The sequence below is a fragment of the Corvus brachyrhynchos genome, unplaced genomic scaffold (assembly GCF_000691975.1).
Source record: "Corvus brachyrhynchos isolate BGI_N302 unplaced genomic scaffold, ASM69197v1 scaffold19, whole genome shotgun sequence".
NCBI lineage: Eukaryota > Metazoa > Chordata > Aves > Passeriformes > Corvidae > Corvus > Corvus brachyrhynchos.
Genome location: NW_008246061.1, coordinates 1,581,832 through 1,602,287, shown reverse-complemented (window position 1 = coordinate 1,602,287; position 20,456 = coordinate 1,581,832). Strand labels below are relative to the sequence as shown.

The 20,456-nt window shown below is 46.1% G+C and overlaps 1 protein-coding gene across 1 annotated transcript in view; it reads right to left on the bottom strand.

Annotated features, from left to right (window-relative positions):
* FBXW8 (F-box and WD repeat domain containing 8) overlaps positions 1-20,456 on the bottom strand; it is a 50,270-nt gene that overhangs the window by 7,233 nt on the left and 22,581 nt on the right. The window contains 4 exon segments of the mRNA XM_017746481.1: positions 1,497-1,624; positions 10,912-11,121; positions 12,540-12,736; positions 20,364-20,452. Coding sequence (XP_017601970.1) covers positions 1,497-1,624; positions 10,912-11,121; positions 12,540-12,736; positions 20,364-20,452 — 624 coding nt within the window.

The window sequence follows — 20,456 nt, the reverse complement described above, 5'->3', positions numbered from 1 at the left end:
GAGGGAAGGACAGATTTTACAGGTCCTACCAAAACCACTTCATGAGCATTACTTATCAAATTCATGGTTTTGAGTAGAGCAGATTCAAGGGAAACTGGGTATTTAATTCAAGCAATAAGTGTTCCCTCTGGCCAGCAGCAGCCTGAGCTCCCATGGCAAGGTCCCTGTTTAATAAATCCACTCCATAATATGGCCGTGGAGATCCCAGTCTTGTTCCACGTGTGGATGCCCAGCACATCACACGAGGATTTGACCTCTGAAATACTCTGGTTCTGCCTCCTGGATGCCAAACTTGTCTTCCAAACTATTAATCCCTAACTCCTTGCTGTTCTAGTGACATCCTTGAACTCAGTCAGTGCTTGAGCTGAAAGGCCCAAAAGCTTTCCGGAGGGGAAGGGCACAGACATCTACTCTGCTATAAAGGGGAGGGATATCAACTCCAGCTCCTCTCCTGTCATCATGCAGGAGATCAAAACCAGAGGTAGTTTTACTGGGGTGCTTTGGAAAGCCAATTATCTGCTTTTAGAGGGAAAAAACCTCCCAGGGATTCAATTCCACTTGTCAAACTTCAGCTATTTCCTTTCTCCTCCTTGCTGAGAGTGCGAGGTTTGCTCGCACTCCCTATTCTCCGGGAAGGGAAAAAAAAAAAAAGCTGTTTGACAAAATAATCATTTTTGCAAGCTGCTGCACTGGCGGGACAGAGGCCTGGGACTTGGCAGAGGGAAGTACCCGCCTTCCAATCTGATCCCAGCACCAGAGCAGAGCACCACCTGCAGCCTGGTGCCCAGTGTGGAAAGGAGGAGGGAAGGAAGCAGGAGCCATTAGAGACTGGCTCCTGGCCATCCCACATCTCCTTTGGTGCACTGGATCAGACCCCACAAACGACTCGCCAAAAAAAGGAAATCTAAAAATTGGACTCAAAGGGTCTTTTTAAGCACTTTAATCCTTTCGCACTGCCTGTTCCCAGCGCGGCCATTCCTGGCACCAGACACTGAGCTGGGAAAATCCTACTCCCCAAGCCAAGGAGTTAAAGAGAAAGCTGCTAATCAGCTAAATAGAAGCTGGAATCTGTTCATATGAAAGTCTCTTTTTTTCTCCGTCACCTGAGGGACATCACAGTGTTCCGAAATACACTCTTGACATCATTTGGCAGCCGGGCCCATCTCATCCTCTGTGATTCATCCCTTAGGTTATTTTTTTAATATCAGAAAGTGAGCTTTTAAATGCCAAACTCATTTTGCGGGTGGCGGCGGGGAAGTGGAAGATATTCCAAGTGGTCTCGCTGGGCTGTGCACCAACTGCGTCCACCAAATGGCTCCGAAAGCTCCTCTTCCCGTGGAGCTTCCCCAGACAAAGCACACTGACAGCCACATCCAACTATTACCTAATAGTTTGTTCCTCAGCTTCATGGAAACATGAGAGGAGAAACCGATTCCAGCAGGGCCAGAGGTAGGACAGGAAGCTGGAGGTGGGAGACTGGAGATGGGAGCACCTACCTTCTGTCCTTGTTGCCTGCCACCAGCATGTTGGGGGGACTGTTGTGGAGGCTGACACATGAGAAGTCACCTATGGAGTTGCCCACCTTGGTCACGCACTGGTTGGTTTCCAGGTTGTAAAGAAGGATCTGGCAGGAAGAGAATAAAACACCTCAGAAACTGAGCAGGAGCACCATGACAATGTTTTGCTGCAGCACAAAGCAGAGGTGTGACCACCAGAGGTGTTCTGCAGGACTTGGTGTGTAAAACAGAACCAAGAGACAGAGCTATTCCCATGAAGAGGCAACAACACCCTCAGAAATAAGGAATTTATAAGCCCAGTGGGATCCAGCAAGAAGCAGTATGGCCAGGTACAGCTCCCAGGCAAACCACACGGGACAAATCTTTCAGGCTTACAGGAAAAGCAAAGAGTTTCCTCATCAATGTTAACATTTGACAGAGCAGTAAAAGCAAACAGCAGCAGCCCTGGGGAGGTTTGGACAGATGGACAGTGAGAGGCAGATCCGGTCAAGGGCAGCAGGAACTGCAGAGCAGAGCTGACCACGGCCCTGCTGAGAGCCTGGGTGCCCTCACACACACAGGGAAATGTCACATCTGAAGTGGCAGCTCAGATGGGAAAGGCAGAAAAACAACTCTGATTTTAGGCAGCACCCGAGATGATTCAGTCAGAGCCTGCATGCGAAGCACGAGCTGTTCCCCGGCCGTTCCCACTCCTCTCCTCAATCAGTTTAATCACAATTGCTGTCCTTCCTGTGGGGCCAGATGAGATGTGTCTATTTGGGCCTTCCAATTTAGGAGAACAAGTATTTTTAGAAACAGAAAAATGCACTGGTCAAAGCCCAGTGGAGCTCAGCGCTGCACCTGGTCTTCTATAACTTCATAAAGATGATTAAATTTCATGGTGATGCTCGTTTAAATTAAAAGAAACCTTGTGACCATGAAAAGAGTTAATGGTATTGGAAACATCAAAAAAACCCTACAGCTTCCATGGCAACATCAGCGTGGCCATGTCAACGTCACATCAATATTCTTTACTTCTAATTTGCTGATTACAGCCACGTGCAGCTCAATAAATATTGCACTATCTGGATGTATTAGCTCAACATTTGCCAGAACAGCAGCACTGATGCTGCCTGGCCTTTTATTTCCTATCTGTGCCATTTTAGAGATCTGAAAGGTGAATTAAGAGAGCAGGAGAGGATCATTTGGTGATGGAGAGCGAAGCTCTAAAAATCTCGAGGAACAGGGCAAAGAGAGGCAGAGAATTTGCAGGTTTCCTCCACCTGCCATTTCTCCCAAGACCAGGCAAATTCAGACATATTTCAGCACCCTATCAGGATCAACACATCCACATCCAACTTCCTTAGGTGTTCCTAAGATTTATAATCTCCAAACTAGCTCTTTGTGGAGCTGTCGCAAAAACCATGGCATTTTTCATCCTTAAGACCCAAAAAAACCAAAGCAAGGACAGGGTTCCCTTTGCAGGGAAATTTAGGACATAAAAGTAAAATTGAAATAAAAATTAATTTAAACTTCCACCCCAAGGAAAAAGCTGCTACAAACTGCATGGAAATGTTAGTGTCTGAGCTAAAAAGCAGTTTACAGCCTGTTCTCACTTCAGCCCAGCTCCCAACAGCTCAGTAACCAAACCCACAGATAATGATGTTCTGGCAAAGGCACCTCCAAGGGTTTTCAGTGCAAAGGAAATTAATATCTGTGCCTGGCAACCCAAACTTCTCCTTGGAAAGTCTGGAACAAAAGACAAAGTCAATAAACTGCTGAATTCAGCTGAAGAACAATAAATGATGGGGTCAGGAGCGATGGATTCCAGCTCCCAGTTGAGCCCTTCCCAGCTGGATGTTAAAACTCCAGAGGGGAGAGGGCCAAAAGCTGCTTTCTTAAAAGTCCCCTGGGGCTGATACTTGCAGTGAACATCCACAAACTATTAATTTATCTAAACGACCAGAGCTCCCATCCATGCCATAAACACAGGATACATACTTGAACATCCAGTCATGGCCATGAAAGGCTGGAATGAAAAATTGCTTCCACGTAGCACTGAAAGATTCCCCTGTTTTCCACATTTTCTCCTGCCCACAGCCCTGTGGCAAAGCTCACAGGTAACACCAGGTGGAAAAATGACTTATTTCTCCTCACATTGTAGGTGGCCACCAATTTAAAGTGTTTGCATCTCACAATCTATAAGAAAATAAAAGTTCACACCCACAAAAATGGAAGAAAAGCTTTTATCATCTTCTCCTACCCCCTTTAATTCCTTCTCTCCTCATGCCCGTCTCTATTCCTTTAAAGATTGTTTATTTTAACAATCAACAGGATTGGTGGTTAAAATAAAATTTATTTTCAATTTTATCATGCACAAATATCTTACTAACCAATTAGCTCCATCACTGGAAGAGTCTCTTTGTGCTCTTCAGTATCCAGGTTTTGTCTGTCTCAAAATTCAACCTGTCTTGAGCAGTTTTATGGCCTGCAAATGAATTTCAAACCTTTATCCTCCCCAGCTGATAAGTAAAGAAGCTAAAAGCACTCAGAATGCTGAAGTCTGAATAATAATTTCCTGGAGACAGGGCTTTAAAAGCACACTGATGACAATTCTGAAGTTGCTGGAACACCTCTGATGAGCTCTCCTGCAATATCCCAAGGCAAGAAGGATTTTCCTTACAAAGGCCAAGGAGAGAGAATGGAAATACCTGGTCAACAGGGACTTGAAATAAGGGCCTGTGTGTTAAAGGGCAGATAAAGCATAAGGTCTCTGGGAGGTTTATAATCCTATAATGCACACTGCAAAGGGATTACCCTTTTAAAGGTATTTATAATCCTATAATGGACACCCAAGCCCAGTGACCTAATAGGTACCAAACTGAGGGAAGTGAACCAAGAGCATTTGGGTGTGAAATGAAGAACCCTGGGATAACACACTAACGAGCAGCCCTGGCCCCACTGGGATCTCAGGGAGGAAAAGCTTTAAAGAGGCCGTGCAGCCAGCACCGGGATCCGATGCCCCAAATAAGAAGTGTCACCTATTAACACCGGCCAAATGAAAAGTCCAAGTTGTTGGCCAAGAGCCAGGCAATCTCCCTGAATGCTTAATAATTCAACAAGCCAGGAATAGCCAGAGCACCTTCAGCATTCTGTTTAGTTAAAAACCACAGAGATTAGCAAACACATTATCCATCTCCGAGGCGATTCTCTCCCTGTTACAAGTCCCTTAACGACCTTTACCATCCCTCCCTCTCCCTCTCTCTCTTTTAATAAGGCTGAGCAAATGGGACTTCATTTTAGCCCACTGCCACAGACTGGGGGCATTAATTATTCATGCCCATAGTCTCCCCTTTGTTAAGGCAGTGCATTAGACTAATTCCCCTCTTTACTGGGCGACTTGGGCACGGCTCAACCTGGGCTGCTCTTCTGGGAGGGCTGCGCCGGGAACGGCAAATTCACAAGCCCAGGCACGGCAAGAAAGGAAAAGTTACTGTTCTGCACAGAACTGCAGAGCAGTGGGTACAGGGCACTCTCTTTAAATGCTGTCCAAGAACTCATGAAAGATGCCTGAAATTAATTCCCAAAGAATTAAAGGCTCTGGAGCCAGAAGAGCTGAGCTGTGAGCTTTGTTACATCTCGCAGCTAAGTGAGGTCAAGCGTGGTCGATGCACTCTGCTTGAGATACTTCCAAGAAAAACCAAGGAACTGAAGGAAATGCTGCTGATGGAACTCTTCCATGCGTGTCCAAAGCCCCAGCAGGTGTTCTGGGATGCTGCGTTGTCAGAGATGTCTTTTTTGGATGGAACATTAAAACAACAAATCCCTGAGCACTTGTTATCAAAGAGCCTGTGGTACTTTCAACAAGAGCTGGGGTGTCCATCCCACTGTCCTGGCTGGGAGCCAGCACACGCCTGCTCTGGGGGAGAGCTGCTTTCCCTTTCCCTTTCCATCCCCTTCCTGCCTCCTGTCCAAAGGAGCAGCACGGAGAGTGAGCTGTGGCTCAGAGCTGGGTGAATCCCTCTGTGTGTGGGGTGTGTTTGGTTCTTATTTCGATGCAGTGTTGCAGGGAGGATCACAAATATCAGCAAAAAGCATTTTGTAAAACCACACTCAAACCCTACATCTTTCTCCCCACTGAACAACACACAGGATCCATTAAAGAACCACTTTTTCAGAAAGAACTGTCCAGGATTGAGGTTTCTGTCATTTTAACTAAAATAAAACCACCCTGAGCTGCTCAGAGTGGCAGAGGATCAAGCAGCAAGCCTGAGAACAGAATTTACATTTATTTTCAGATTATGTTTCTCCCCCTTTCCTTCTGTCCAGCCCTCTGCCAGTTGGAAAAAACACTGCCTGAATACACACAAATATTGCCAATGAAAAAAAAAAAAAAGTCGTGAAATTCCAAGTCCACCATAAATAAAAAGGGATCTGGTTTCTGCTCAGGTCAAACCCATCCAATCCAGAGGGTACCTACAAAAGCAGGAATATGCATTTGTGAGGGAACTCATCAAATTAACGACAACATATGGTCCACACTGCTGCAAGTTTGGATTTTATTTCTAAAGGAAAAAAAAAGAGTATTTTTAAAGTTTACAAGCCCCAGGGGCACATTTTCCCGGTGCAAATGTATTGGATTGCCTACTGTAAATATGGCACATCACGCTGCAACAACAACAAAAACAATTTGCCTGCTAACAAATGCAAGGTCAGCACACTGATACTTGTGCACACAGATAAGTGTTCTGGCTCCATAAATTTCAAGATGAGCTAAGATTTAAAAGGAGCAGCTGAGGGAGACAGACAGACAATCAGAGAGGAAGAAAAAGAGTAAATCAAACACGAAACAGCCAGTTAAAAAAAAAAATAAATAAATAAATAAAGCAGTTAATATCCATGAATAATGGATGTTTGATTTAAAAGCAGTTTACTCCAATATGATGTAATTTTTGACAATCAGCCAGAGAGACTATTTTGCAAGTTCTTGCCAGATATAAGTCATTGTGGGGAGCTGGGAACACAAGCACTTCTCTGAGCATGTGGAAAATTGACTTTCATGCCATCCGAGAGGTGACTTTTCCCTGGCAGACGCATGCGCCGGGCACCGCCTGGAAACCCAAAACCAGCAGAGCCCGCACAGCTCCCGGCAAATCCAGCAGGAAAAGCAGCTCCCTGCTCCTCCCCATCCAACACCTGCTGCACGAGTCACACACAGAGCTACAGACAAGTGGAGTTCGCTTTTCCCTTTGAAGTTTCCCTGCGCCTGGAGTTGCGGAGTGAGGCTCCAGGCTGGTGGCAAGAAGGGGAGCCAAGCGTTGTGCCGGCGCTGCCAACGCACCTGCAGCCCTGGGCACTGCCAGCCCCCGGGGCTCTGCCAGCCTGGGATGGGCTGGGATGTGGGCAGATGTCTGCTAGGACCTGGAATGGGGTCACCAGGCTCGTTTGACTCGTGGCTGAAGCCTGGGCTAAGAGCTCCAGGGCCCATGGGGAGCATGTTGTGCTTACCCACTGAACCACCCACGCACTCAAAAAGTCCCTCTAGCCCAGGGACAGGTTTTCCCTAACCTCAGAGAAACCTTCTCCCGTGGAGAAGGGAGGCAAGTTGAACCTTAAAAACTGAATTAATTCCCTTGGTTTCATCACCTGGAATATTCGTGGCACATCCTAGCAGCTGTGTTTTCCAAACCTGAGGCACCTACCTAGGCTGCCATGCCAATTTTGAGGCACTCCCACTATTGTACAAACAGGGGAAAAAAGCAGAATGTCATTCATGTCAGCCAACAGAAAGGGATTTGTTGATTATTTAGTTCGTTTTTTATTCATTTATTTATTTTAACTTGCAAAATTATTCCTGATCATTTCTTTGATCAATAAATCATGCAAAATTTCGACAAGGAAAAGTTCTGGACTCTCTGCTGGTCTCTTTTTCTTGTAGTGGCCAACACAGCTCAGCTCCTCGGAGAGTTTTACCTCTCTGAAGTGGTACCAAGAGTTTATAAAGAAAAAGGTATTGAAAACACCTTTCAACACCTCCAAAGATCTGCTAACACCCTGCAACTCCTCAAAGAGAGACATTTGGGCAAGTTCCATCTGTTCAGGCACCAGTAAGCCCTGCCCTTCTACTAGTATGAAAACAAGGGTCCATAAAGATGAATTTGTTGAAAATTGGGCTACATACAACAGTCACAGGGGTTAACAGAAGCGAAAAACCCCACATTTTTAAACAAGGAAAAACTACGATTAAAAAAATGGAAGTCTCTGGAACTCTGTGAGAACTGGAGACATTTGACATCAGGAAAGACAATGCAGCTTCTCAGTCAGAAGGATTTTAGTTAAAATAAAGTGCAAAAAAGATGTTAAAGCTTCTGTAAAGAAGCTATGACCTAAATATATCATCCAAAAATGACTGTAAAGTATGAAACTCAATTTAAAGGATTATTTACTATTGCCAGAGAAGCTGGGGCTGCCCCTGCATCCCTGGAAGTGCCCAAGGCCAGGCTGGAAGGGGCTTGGAGCAGCCTGGGACAGTGGGAGGTGTCCCTGCCCGTGGCAGGGGTGGCACTGGATGGGCTTTAAGGTCCCTTCCAAGCCCAGCAATTCCATGATTTCAAATTTGTTTTCACTCATTATCAGTTCCCAACAGTGGTTAATTCCACTGGATGCACTCACACTTCCAAGCAGCTGAAGAATTCCACGGAAACACCAAATCCGGGAGCAAACCCAGGCAGTGTTTCACGGCTGCTGAGAGGAGCCAGGTGAGCTTGAACACCCTTCACCAAGTACAAGCCAACCAGCAGCTCCAAAGAGCTGCAAAAGTGACAGCATTGACAAGCAGCACCCAAGAGAGCTGATCTCAACACATCCACAGCCTTCTGCCTCTGAGCTGGAGCTTTAAACCATCCCTTCCCTCCTCTCTTCCCCATCCACCAGTCCTGGGACCAGGTTCCACAAAGCAACCAAACCCACAGCTGAACTGTCCCTGATAATAGCTGTAATAGAAATTCTCATGCATGCTGTATGAAGCTGCTTTGGTGGAAAAACCTCCAAATCCTCCTTGGTTCATTATCTTATATCCCCCCCAAGAACTGCTGAGTACGTTAAAAATTTTGAGCAGAATTTGAAATACAGGAGAAAGTTGTGTTTGAGGGTTTTCCCTCCCATCTCAGGAGAATAAACACCTCTAAATTTCATAGAAATAATCCACAAAGCTCATCTGAACTACAGTAGGAGCCCAGACTTACCTGACAGCAGATTCAGGGAATTAGTTATAAAGGCACCAGCTATGAGAAAAGCTTCAGCCACATCCAGATTGCATCAGAAATCAGACAAAGTCAAGCCTAACGTTCATCCTGCTGCTTCCTTACGAGGGTTAGATCCTGACACAGAGAGGACCAAAGCCAGTCTGTGGATTTAATCTCCCCCATGGTGTTTAAACCCAAAATTCCAACAGGTGACTGCCCAGCCTTGGTGCTGGTGCTGCAGCAGCTCAGTGATCACGGGGCTCCCAACTGCCTGACATGGGGGATGTGTCACTGGCCTGACATCATCCCTCAAGGAATGTCCCCTGGATGCCCTGGGAATACGGATTTCCCCTGTGGGTCGTTATCTGGGTTATTTAATTAGCCCAGCACAAGCCTAGATGGGAACACAGATCTCAGAATTTGGAACTTAAGGGAAATGATGTATTTCATGTTGAATTAACAGAGCTGAAACAACGAAATCTTTCACAGCTTGACTTAAAACAAGAGCTCCAGGAGCACCAAAGCAGAAGAACTTTCAAGAAACAGCATCATATTTGGGTTGTCTGGTGCTACTAAAGTGCAAGCTGAACTTCTCAGGGATGAAGCATTTCTGTTTTCCCCTCCATCCTGCACGGGTGTCTCTCATCTGACAGGAGCCAAGTCTAGGCCACGGATTTGATGTTTTCCTCCTCTCCGACATAAAAGTTCTCACAAAATTTATGCCTCAGATCTCAGCTCTGCTGTCAAATGTGGCTAAAATTAGAAAACGATTAAAAAAAGAGAGAGGGAGGGAAAAGATGGTTTCCCTAAGTGTTTTCATCGGGAAGCAGGTTACTAGGCAGGGATTGCGAGAAGAAAAATAATAACCCAGAGGAAAACAAAGAAAACCCCAAAGTGGGGAGAAACACAGGCAGCAGCCAAGGGGGCTGGAATCCTGCAGGATTGCATTTCCAGGAGGGAGAGCTCTCCCAAAGACAGATTGTCACCGTGTGCCCAGCGTAATCAGCCGCTGCAAAGTCCCTTCACGTCTGCGCGAGGCCGGTAATTATCATAATAGACATTAGTAATTAATTTCCGGCGTGATGTCAGCTGGAGCAGCAGTGCCAAGGCAGTGTCCTTGTCACACCCCCCGGCTGTCTGGGCCCATCTCCCTGATTAGGATGCACCAGGCTTAATACAATCTGCCAGCAAGAGCAGGGCAGCTCAGGACTAATTTAGGAAAGATGTCCGGCTTTGCTGAGCGGCACTCGGGGCCTGGGGAGGTTTCTCTGTTCCTTTAGGAGGCACAGAAGTGATCACTGGGGTAATGCCCACAAATGAGGAAATTTTACCTCCTGACCTCCCACCTCCGGAGGGAAAAGAGCTGGATTAGGGCAGCAAAGGAATTAATAAAGACAGCACAGCTTACAGCATCTCAGCCCTCAAGGTATTCATGGTGAACAGGGATTTTAAGGGGAATGAGATGAGCTGGACACGTTTGTTCCTAACTGAGGAAGTCCTAAATAAAGCTTTCCCTTTCTAGTCGCTTGCCAAGGAAAATCCTGCGTTTTCACACTGCAGACCACACTCCTTTCATCTGGGTGCTGCCCTTCTGCTTCCTTCTCCACCTGCCTGAAGCACCCTCCTTCCCTCCCTGCTGACAGCCTGAAGTGTAACACAACAAGGGAATGCAAAGAGAGTGGAAAAGGGAGGCAAGACGCAGGAAAGGGACAGGAACTCTTCCCAAGGCATCTGGAAGCAGCTCTCTTCACAGCCTGGGCAAATACTCGAGCACAAAACACAAAAAGCATCTTCCTCCTAAGGGTGTTCATATGCCTGACACTGCTCAGGATGTCCTCACCAGAAAGGCTGAGGGATGCTTTGGGCTTTTGGGTTGTTTATTGGGGTTTTTAGGTGGGTTCTTTGAGGTGAGTTCCCCTGATGCCATTGATGCAGCATAAGCTGACTTGGGCCTTGCTGAGGAGCAGAGGTTGCAAAGTGAACTCAGCTGGCTGAACAAGAATCCCTCACTTCAGCCCACAGAAGAACACAAAGAAGCATGAGATTATTGCATTAAATTGTCTTCTCTCTCCTGTCAAAAGCTGGAGAGCGGGGAAAAAAGCCCTCAGCACGCACTCTTTTTTCCTTAATTACAAAGGTATAAAAATCTTATCAAAAACCAATTACAATACCTGGTTGGGCTCATTCAATAACCAGCCAAAGGTTTTGATGCCAAAGGCCGCTTCATGAGCAGACACATCGAGGCAGGTGACAGGCTGACCATAGACAGAGTGGAGAACTTTGCCAGGATCTTCTGCTTTCAGGAGATAGACAATGTCCTCTGCAGCTGCCACTGCCACTGGGCTCCCCGTGACATCTGGAACCAGATTAAGGAAGTTGACCTAAAAAGAGCAGACTTTTTATTTCTATTACAGTCAAAAATTCTTTTGCATCACTACTGCCACATGCTGAACTGAACCAACTACTCATGTGTGTCCTGAATCACCTCAATTATGGATTAATTCCACACAAAGACCAAGTACCAAGCTCATTTCTGAACTTTTGCAAGTTTAGCTCCTAGGGTGAAATTCAGCTCACAGTCTTTCGAACGAGCCCATAAAGAACCCAATTAATCAGAGCACATTACAATTAAACATCCCAAAACATCACCTCAAAGAAAGGAGCAAGACCCAATGGCCTCATCCTGAAGGACAGAAAGCCTCAAGGTTAAAGCACACAAAGCAAATATCATGGCTGGAATGTGAATAAGGTGCTCCAGAAGAGGAAACACATTGGTATAACTGATGTTTATTGTGCAATCATGTAAATACACCCTAAATTAACACAGAGGCATCACAGCTCTAGGACAGCCCAAATGTCAGACCCTAAGCCTCTGTCCCAAGAGCACGAGGATGGTGCTCTTCCCATTTCAGTGAAGATAGGGCTGGAAAGTTTCCCCGTGGGAAGGGTTTAAACTTCGTAACAGCTGATTTCTAACCCAGCCTTGAAAGAGAGTGTGGGGTCCTGAGTGTCTGTGCCATGGGGCAAACGGACTTGTCACAGCACACAAGTTAAACGGATCCAACTACAGTGGAGTGGGTGGTGCTTTTGCTAGAAAATCTCTTCAATTAACAAAATCCCCCAATATTTTAAGTACTGACTTCACTTGAGGGGGGATTAATCAGGAGTGGTTAAAATTACTTCACACCCTTTAACTGCACAGCTTCTTCCTACAGGAGAGAGGCTGCAAGACTCAATTATTCCTACACACTTCCCCTTTCAAACAAATGTTGATACTCTGAGACAAAATAAAACTTCAGAGAATGAGTTTTAATTACAACTCTCAAAACTTCAGTGACAGAAGGTGCAACCTAAAGAAGCTGCATGAGTAGTTACAGCTTCACAAGTGCCACTATTAGGCTGCCTGCAATATCCTGCCTCAGAATTAATCAGATAGTGTGGATCTGGAATGAGACCTGGAGTTTCAGCTCCAATTCTGCGCGAGAAAACTGATTTACAAAATGAGCCAACTTAGTTTACTGTTGACAAAAAAACGAAAAAAAAAAAATTAAACCCAGCCAACCTCCTGCACCATATGGACTTGTGCTCATTTTCACTCCTAGTTTAAGCCAGCATTTCACCCTTGCTCTTCAGGGATGGAAGGCTCATCCCTTAACCTGCTCCAAAGTCAGAGCCTCGAGCTGACAACGCCCTTATCTAGTTCAGGCGGGAAGACTTTCATAAGATCCATCTTAACCCTACCAAAATAATTAGTGGAGCAGGAGCTGCTGGAACGAAGCAGAGTAGCCTGGAGACTCACCAATTTCTGGATTTCAAATGTTCCTGGGGTTTGCCAGAATCCTTTGTCATTGGGGCTCTCCACCTTGACCTCGAAGCCGGACGCCGTGGCCACCGCGGTGCCGCCCGGGGCCAGGGCTAAGGCCTGGATGCGCTGGTTGTGCTGGAAGTGATGGATTGGCTCCCGCCCCAACAGCAGGCTCCAAACACTGACAGTCCCTGCAAAATGGGCACTGGGGGTTAGCTCAGGCTTTGACACAACTTTCAAACAGCTGCAAATCGATCTGGTGGAACAAAGGGAATAGACAGGGAAGAGATGAGGGCAGGAAATCGGAACTTCAGGATGCTGTGGTTCCTCTGACCACGGAACAGGTTCTGAGGAAAATTCATGTGCTCTGGCCTGAAGCTGAAGGAAGAGATGTACAGATTGGATACTGGGAAGGAATTGTTCCCTGGGACGGTGGGCAGGCCCTGGCACAGGGTGCCCAGAGCAGCTGTGGCTGCCCCTGGATCCCTGGCAGTGTCCCAGGCCAGGCTGGACATTGGGGCTTGGAGCAGCCTGGGACAGTGGAAGGTGTCCCTGCCCATGGCAGGGGGTGGGATGGGATGGACTTTAAGATCCTTCCCACCCAAACCCATCTGTGATTCCAGGCTCTATTGCTCTGTAACTTATTTCTAATTTTGGACTTTCCAATAACATTAATACCCACCTTGAGGAAGACTCTTGACTTCTTTCACACTTCCACGTTTGGAGATGAGATGTAAACAGACACCTGAATTTTTGTTCTATTATACAGAGGCCCTGAATTACCCCAAAAACCAGTGAGGAAGAACCCACACTCAAATTTTAAGTCACTTTGATGCACAATTCACAGAATCACAGAATATCCTGAGCTGGAGGGACCCACAGGGATCATCCAGCCCAGCTCCTGGCCCTGCCCAGACACCCCAACAACCCCAGCCTGGGCATCCCTGGCAGCGCTGTCCAAACGCTCCTGGAGCTCTGGCAGCCTCAGGGCCGTGCCCACTCCCTGGGCAGTGCCCAGCAGCCTCTGGGGGAAGAACCTTTCCCTGATATCCACCTAAACCTCCTGACACAGCTCCAGTCACTCCCTGGCTCCTGTCCCTGGTGACCACAGAGAAAAGCTAAAGAATACAAATCCTAAAGAATAAAGGAGTGTAAGTCAAAAGACAACATATTTGTAATTGCATTTTTGCCAGCCTGGCTCCCCAATTCTCCATTTAAAAGCATCATAATCGGAGTAAGAGCAACCTGAGGCAATCAGGAGGGAACAGAAGGGAGCTGGAGCCTTCTGGGCCACCTTTGCACTGAATTAAGGAGAAGCAATCTTCCAACGTGACAGGCAGGGCTGGAGAAGCCTCCCTTGCAGTGGAGCACGTTAATGATGAAATGATTAATGGCAGCTCTTCCTTCAGAAGGAGACATAAAAGCCCTGACAGACAGCTGTGGATGGGCACCGCTGCCAGTTTGCAAACACTCCTCCTCAGTCCCAGAGGAGGTGAAGCAAGAGTGTGGTAATGAAACTGCACATAGTGAAATGGTAGCTAAATGAGTTTAAATTGATTTATGTTAGCTTTTGTAAAGATTATTTGGTATCTGGAAAGTGCTACCCATGTGAAATAATGCAGATAATCCTTAAGATCCCTGTCTAATGGCACTCCCACTGAATATTTATATTCCTCACCATGGGAATGAGTACCATAATGGGGACCATTTTTGTTTTATTAGGGATGAATATTTAAATTAATCTGCTATTTGCCTAAACAATTAGCCGCCTCTGTTTGTTTACACAAAGCCAAAACTGCAATTAGGCTTCCATCAAAAAGATAAGTCCCGACTAAAACTGTCCCGACGGAGTCGTAAGGGCTCAGAGCAGAACTTCCCAAAATTACTTCTTAGCATAATGGTAATTATGTTAATTGCTTGAAAGGTAAATAACTGCTGAACTGGGTTTGCAAAGCAGACTGGTTGCACACACTCAGCTTAAAACCAGTTAACAAATCCAAATGGGCAGCACAGGCTCCATCCCCTCCACCCCACACCAGGGCTGAGCTGAGGCACCTCTTCCCTAAACAAAGGGATGGGGAAGAGAGAGATGATTGAACCAGGCAAAGATGATTGAACCAGGCAAAAAGCCCCACCAGCGATAGAGTGACAGCAGAACATGGGTGTTAGAACTGGACTTCCGTGTCACACCACGGATTTGGCTGCCAGGCTCCTCCAAGCAGGAGGATTTTTGATTTTTCTTCAGCAGTATGTTTACCCCAGTTCAAGACCAGGTTCATGAAGGGGGAAAAGCGAAGCTGATTTGTTTTCAGTGAAGCTTTTTGTTTACACATCTCTGTGCTGAGCATTTCAAAGGTCTGACAGTGTCTTAATGGATGAGAGTTCTGGAAAATAACAAAAATACTCTGACCACAGGAGCAAACTGGGAAACCCAGAGCTCAGGGTTCTGCTCTCTAACTTTGGGCAACAAGTCACTAATAATTATTATCATTACTATTATTACTATTACTGTTATTATTATTATTATTGCTGCACCTCAAACATGACAAAGAGGTGACAGAGAAATAATAAAATGCAATAATAAAACTGCTTCAAGACAGGTACTTTTTTGTTTTTTTAACCAGATATTCAACAGCAAAATCTGTCCAAAATAAAAGGTTTTAACCAGGCAAAAACAGAGCGTGAAACATCTGATACATGATATGGGCAATACATTCCTGGTAATATAAGAAAAAAAAAGTGACTTGTAAGGTCCCAAATTCACATGTAATGAAGGAGCACGAAGTAAAGAGTAACAAGGAGAGTTCAAAGAATATCCTGAGTTGGAAGGGACCCACAAGGATCGTGACAGAAGGAAAACAGAAAAAGCAAACACTCCACTGGATTTATAAATAGGTAAAGCTGCTACAAGGGCTAAAAGTGCTGCTCAGAATATTCTGCATTTCACTACAGAAACAGCAAAAGGTATTTATGGGCGTGCAAGTCTTTGCAGCAGTCAATCATGTTTGGGTAAGAGCAAAAAATCCTCCACCATTCCAGTTCAGGTTATTAGTGTGGCAGCATAAAAAAAATCAGGCTAAGATTTAGCAGTGCAGATGAGATCACTGCTCTCCACAGTCTGTCTTCCTGCCTCCAGCACTGCCCAGTGCCTCATTTCCACAGCAATTCCTCTGCTAAGGTGAAGTTAAGGTTGCAACCATACGTTATCTGTTTTTTATCTTGAATACTGGAATCTTGAAAGTGTTAGAAGGTCATTAAATCAAAATTATAAGCAGCACTTTCACGGCACGCTAAAATCTGCACCATAATCATGATTATTCCAACTGAACTCCAACAATAACTCCCCAAAATTACTCAGAATTATGAGCAAGCTGGAAAATCATCCTGGCTCAAGAGAACAAGGGCAAGAAGCTGCTGCTGCTGCTGTAATGCTGACACTCGACATGACAATCACTGCACCAGCCTTGTTTATACACTCTGCCCCAGATCCGACAAAAAAGTCAACTCCCAACCCAATATATTTTTGAACTGTGGCCTGATGAAAGGTCCATTGATTGCAATTCCCTCCAGGTTGGAAGGTACTTGGAGAAAACACTGAGCATGAGCCTGTTGTGCCTCAGAGAGTGCAGTGCTGATCCTGACTGATCGCCCAATTTCGGCAGCACCAGCCAGCCTTGCACAGCTCTTGCTGCGTCAAAGGTGGGGGGCTGGAGGCTCCTCTCCCTCCATCAGCAGGGCTGGGAGCACAAAAGGCATCCTGCAAAAGCAGCTGTTACATCTATTTCCCCTCAGGTTTCTCTCTGCATTTGCTACAAAATTAAAACAAAACCAACTATCTCTCTTCCTGTAAAATCCCCTAATCCTCCGACAGGGAAAGGCAGCACAAACACAGAGGCAAACAGAGTTAAATCTCATTTGTAAATATTATCCTGGCTGTGTCTGGCAGCGTCACAGAGCCTGTCTGAGCCCCTCCTGAGCTGGGCACAGCACAGGGCACTGCCCACCTGAGCTGCCTGCTCCAGGAGGTTGGGATGGGAGGGCTGGATTTGGGCGTGGAGGATCCCAGCTCAGATCCTGAAGTCCCATTGCATCAGCTCTTGTGTGTTAAAACCAGCATTTGCTGTCAGCTAGGGGCTGCTGCCAGCTTTGGAAAAGATGTAAAGCAATTTACACGTGCGTTATCTGAAAAATAAATTTAAAGAACCAGAATTTTGTCTGTGCTGGAGCACGGAACCCAAACGTGCTCGTGGTTTTCACACTCATTCACTTCAGCTTCTAAACACAACTGCGTGGGAAGGCCAGAAGCTGCTGAACTCACATCATCTCCACGATGTTTGTCCTGTTTCAGAGTTGTGGTCTTGCCACTTCTACCCCGATCTGAACAAAATAAAACTCTTTTTTACCTTTTGAAAACTCTTGGACTTGATGATCCTTGTGGGTCCCTTCAACTCAGGCTGCTCTGTGATTCTATGGCTCCTTAGAGGTGTTTTTTTTTACTCCAAAGTAGGAACATTAATTTATTTATAATTTTCAGCTATATCATATCTCTATGAAGTACAAGCAGTATAAGAAAAGCATGGGTGGAAATGAGCAGCGGCCTGGAGTATCGAAACTTCTTATTGTGAATTCTGAGTTTTCCCTAAAAACATTTCTACTCAGAGGAGCCAATTTAACCTTAGCAGACACTTGAAGTTCATTAACCAACAGTTTACATTTAATTTTTACTTCCAGCAGGTACTGAGGGTACAAAGCAGTGAGAGATTAGTGATAAGATCAGTGATAAGAGCCTTGCCTTCACCCTACCATTACCACACCAGTTCCCACCAAACGCCCCCAGATTTTACCTCCACCATGTGATACCAACCCTGGGCAGTCCCTCAGAGAAGGCACAGACCCTATTTCATTCCCAGCATGGGGAATGGGATGACTGGGATGGGAAACCACACTCTTGCTCACCCAAACCAAGAAGTTTGCACCCACAGCCACCAATGGCAATAAATAAATAGCCCAGCCCCTGCTCCTGTAGTTTCCTTGTAACACTTTTTCCTTCACTCCTGCCAGCCTGGAATGTTCCCGCTCTCTAGGAGCACTCAGGGCAAGGCGCCAAACCCACCACTCTGCAAAGAGGGTACAGAAGGGACAACACCCCCAGGCAGCTTTAGGGGCATCAGAAAGGACAAGTGCACAGAATTCCAGTCCCAAAAAGCAGCGCTGCCAGAATTCCCCTCCTGGAGCCTGCAGCAGGCAGCAGCACTTCTGATCCCTGCAGCAACCACCTTCCCTTGCTCCATGGAGTGGCTCTGCAGCTTGTGAAGGGCCACCAGCTCCTCACAGTGGGTCTGAGGGGGCACAAGCAGGGCAGCAGGACCGTGTCCCCTGCCGTGGCTGCACCAGGGTGGCCGTGGCATTTAAAGGACAGCAGGAAAAAGTTCTGTTCTCCTGTTGCTGCACGTTGTTTTCAAGTCAAACCAAGAGACTCCAGAGCGCAGGGGGGAGAGGGGTGGCTAAAGGAGACTGCTGTTTCCCAAAAGCTGTGGCTCCCAGCCAAAGGCAGGCAAGCATGGAGCAGATGGAGTCCTGGCAAGGCCTCTCCTGTCCCTGCATTAGCAGCATCTGCTCATTACCCAGAACCCTCGCCTGCTTTATCTAATGCTCCAGGAAAAGCATTTTGATTTGATTCATTTCAGTTCGGTAACGTGCAACACAATTAGTGGTAAAATCAAACTGGAGCACTGCCAGTGCTGACAATAGGAAACAAGGCAGAAGAAATATGAGGCCAGTGGGTTGGAATTCAAAAATCACAACTGTGGCTCGAGTTGCCAAGTCCCGTTGCCCCAGGTGTACATCCAGTGCCCCCACTGAGCGCTGGCACAGGCACAGGGAACTTCATTTGCTCCCCATCCATTTCTCCCTCCTTCCCCTCTCCTTGCAGCCTGTTTCTCCGAGGCTGGCGCCGTCAGGAACATTCACCAGGAGCCACAATCCCATTTTCCTTCAGTGCCACCGTGGAGTGACAACCCACTTTGGATAGGGGCATCCCGGGAAGACAAACCTGTCTCCTTGCTCTGCTTGCTGTGCCTTGGGAAGGGAGCTGCAGGAGCAGAGCAAGGCAGGCTGTGCCTGTCAGCCCTTCCCTGGGATGGGGTGCCAAGGGCAGCGCTGCGGGAGCCCTGCTGGACCGGGAGGAGCCGATGCTATCGCAACGAGCCAGGGATCCGCCAGGGAAGTCTAGACTCTGCCTGACAGCACCACCTCCAACACGAGCAGATGGTTTCTCTGGGTTAGTCAAACTTACAAACAAAGAGGAAAGGGAGCTGGAAAAGTACAACAAAGAACAATCAAACACATTATCTTCAAAGCCGCCCGCTCCCTCCCCAAAATTTAAAATAACTCTCTGCACCAAAGTGTAAATATGTGCTTTCGGCTTGCAGTTAGTAAACACTGCTAAAATGGATCTTTTTATTTCCCTATTCCCATAGAAACTAATCTATTCTGACCAAGGCTTCTCAAATCAGAGTCACTGCCATATCAGAGAGCCTATTAAAATTTCTACCCAAAAGAATAAAAGATGCCGAGCTTTATGCAAACTAGTTCAGTCACAGCACTGACAGCAAGGGATATGACAGGCAAAAAACCCAGACAAATTATTAGATTAGTCAGTGGGAAACTAGAAAACAAACAAAAGACCCTCTGCTAGTCATTGTTTGGCTCACTGGAAAAAAAGCCAGCACTTAAAGCTGTGTTATAATTTCCTATGACTCAAGTAAATAATATTAATAACACCAGATTTGCTGTTGTCAGAAAATGTTGCCTATACACAATTTTTACCCACAGAAAACCATCCCAGTTTGATCCAAGCTAGAAAAACAGCTAAGGATGTTGAGAATCTTAAAACACATGAAGCATTTAATTTACTTTTAAAAATAAATGTGTGGAATAGGGATTTTGTTTGGATTATCCACCTTCTGCTTTGTTTTCACCTGTACAAACGCCAGGATCAAAGACAGTATGTGTACAAAGCTCTCTAAATGTACAAATATTCTTTATTTATACCCAAGGAGCCATTTTAAGTGTTAAATTATACATTTTAAAGAAAGATGATGGGACTTGAATTCTGCCTGAGCCCCTCATCTTAGGATCCCAGAACAACCAGCACTGTTCAAACCTGGCTTTTTTAATTGCTGCTCCCACATCCAGAAGATGTTGGTCTCTGGCTCTTGTTGTCCATTATAGAAAACCTCTAAGGATATTTAAAACAATGCATACAACCAGGATTTTATGAGGGTTTCACTAAATATTAGGTCAAAGCTTCATTTCTTTAAATCCAAGTATATAATAACAACCCAGCACTGCAAACCAACACTTCAGTGCATGCACACACCACGCCAAGAGCGAGAGGGACGGGGATTAATCAGACATCCAAGTTTACCACCATCCCCATAACAAAGCTCTGCAGCACCCCAAGGGAGTTTTGGCCAGAGGAGAAGGCTGGTGGAAGAATATTTAATATTTTTATAGCAAAACAAGTTATTTGCTTAAGATAGCTTGGCTGGACTACAGCCTGGCACTCAAGCTTTGTGCAGCAGCTCCAGTAGGAATTAAAGCTCAGTTTTAATGGGTGCTATGTTCCAATGCCTCCTCCTAATGCATTTAGGGTTATTGGCCAACTTTCTCACATAAAAGCAAGTGTGTGCGTGTGTGTGGATACACAGGATTACAGACACACAAAAAGCTGAGCACAGCTGCTTCATTTTCGTAGAGCCTTTTTTTGTTGTTGTTGTTGTTGTTGTAACAGGGAGGAGAGTTGTGGTTGCTCACCGTCCTCGTAGGCTGCCACAGCCAGGGAGCTGTTTATCCTCACAAAGGAGACGTGTGGCGGGGGTCCCACCCCCCCCCGGGCCGCCCCACGCG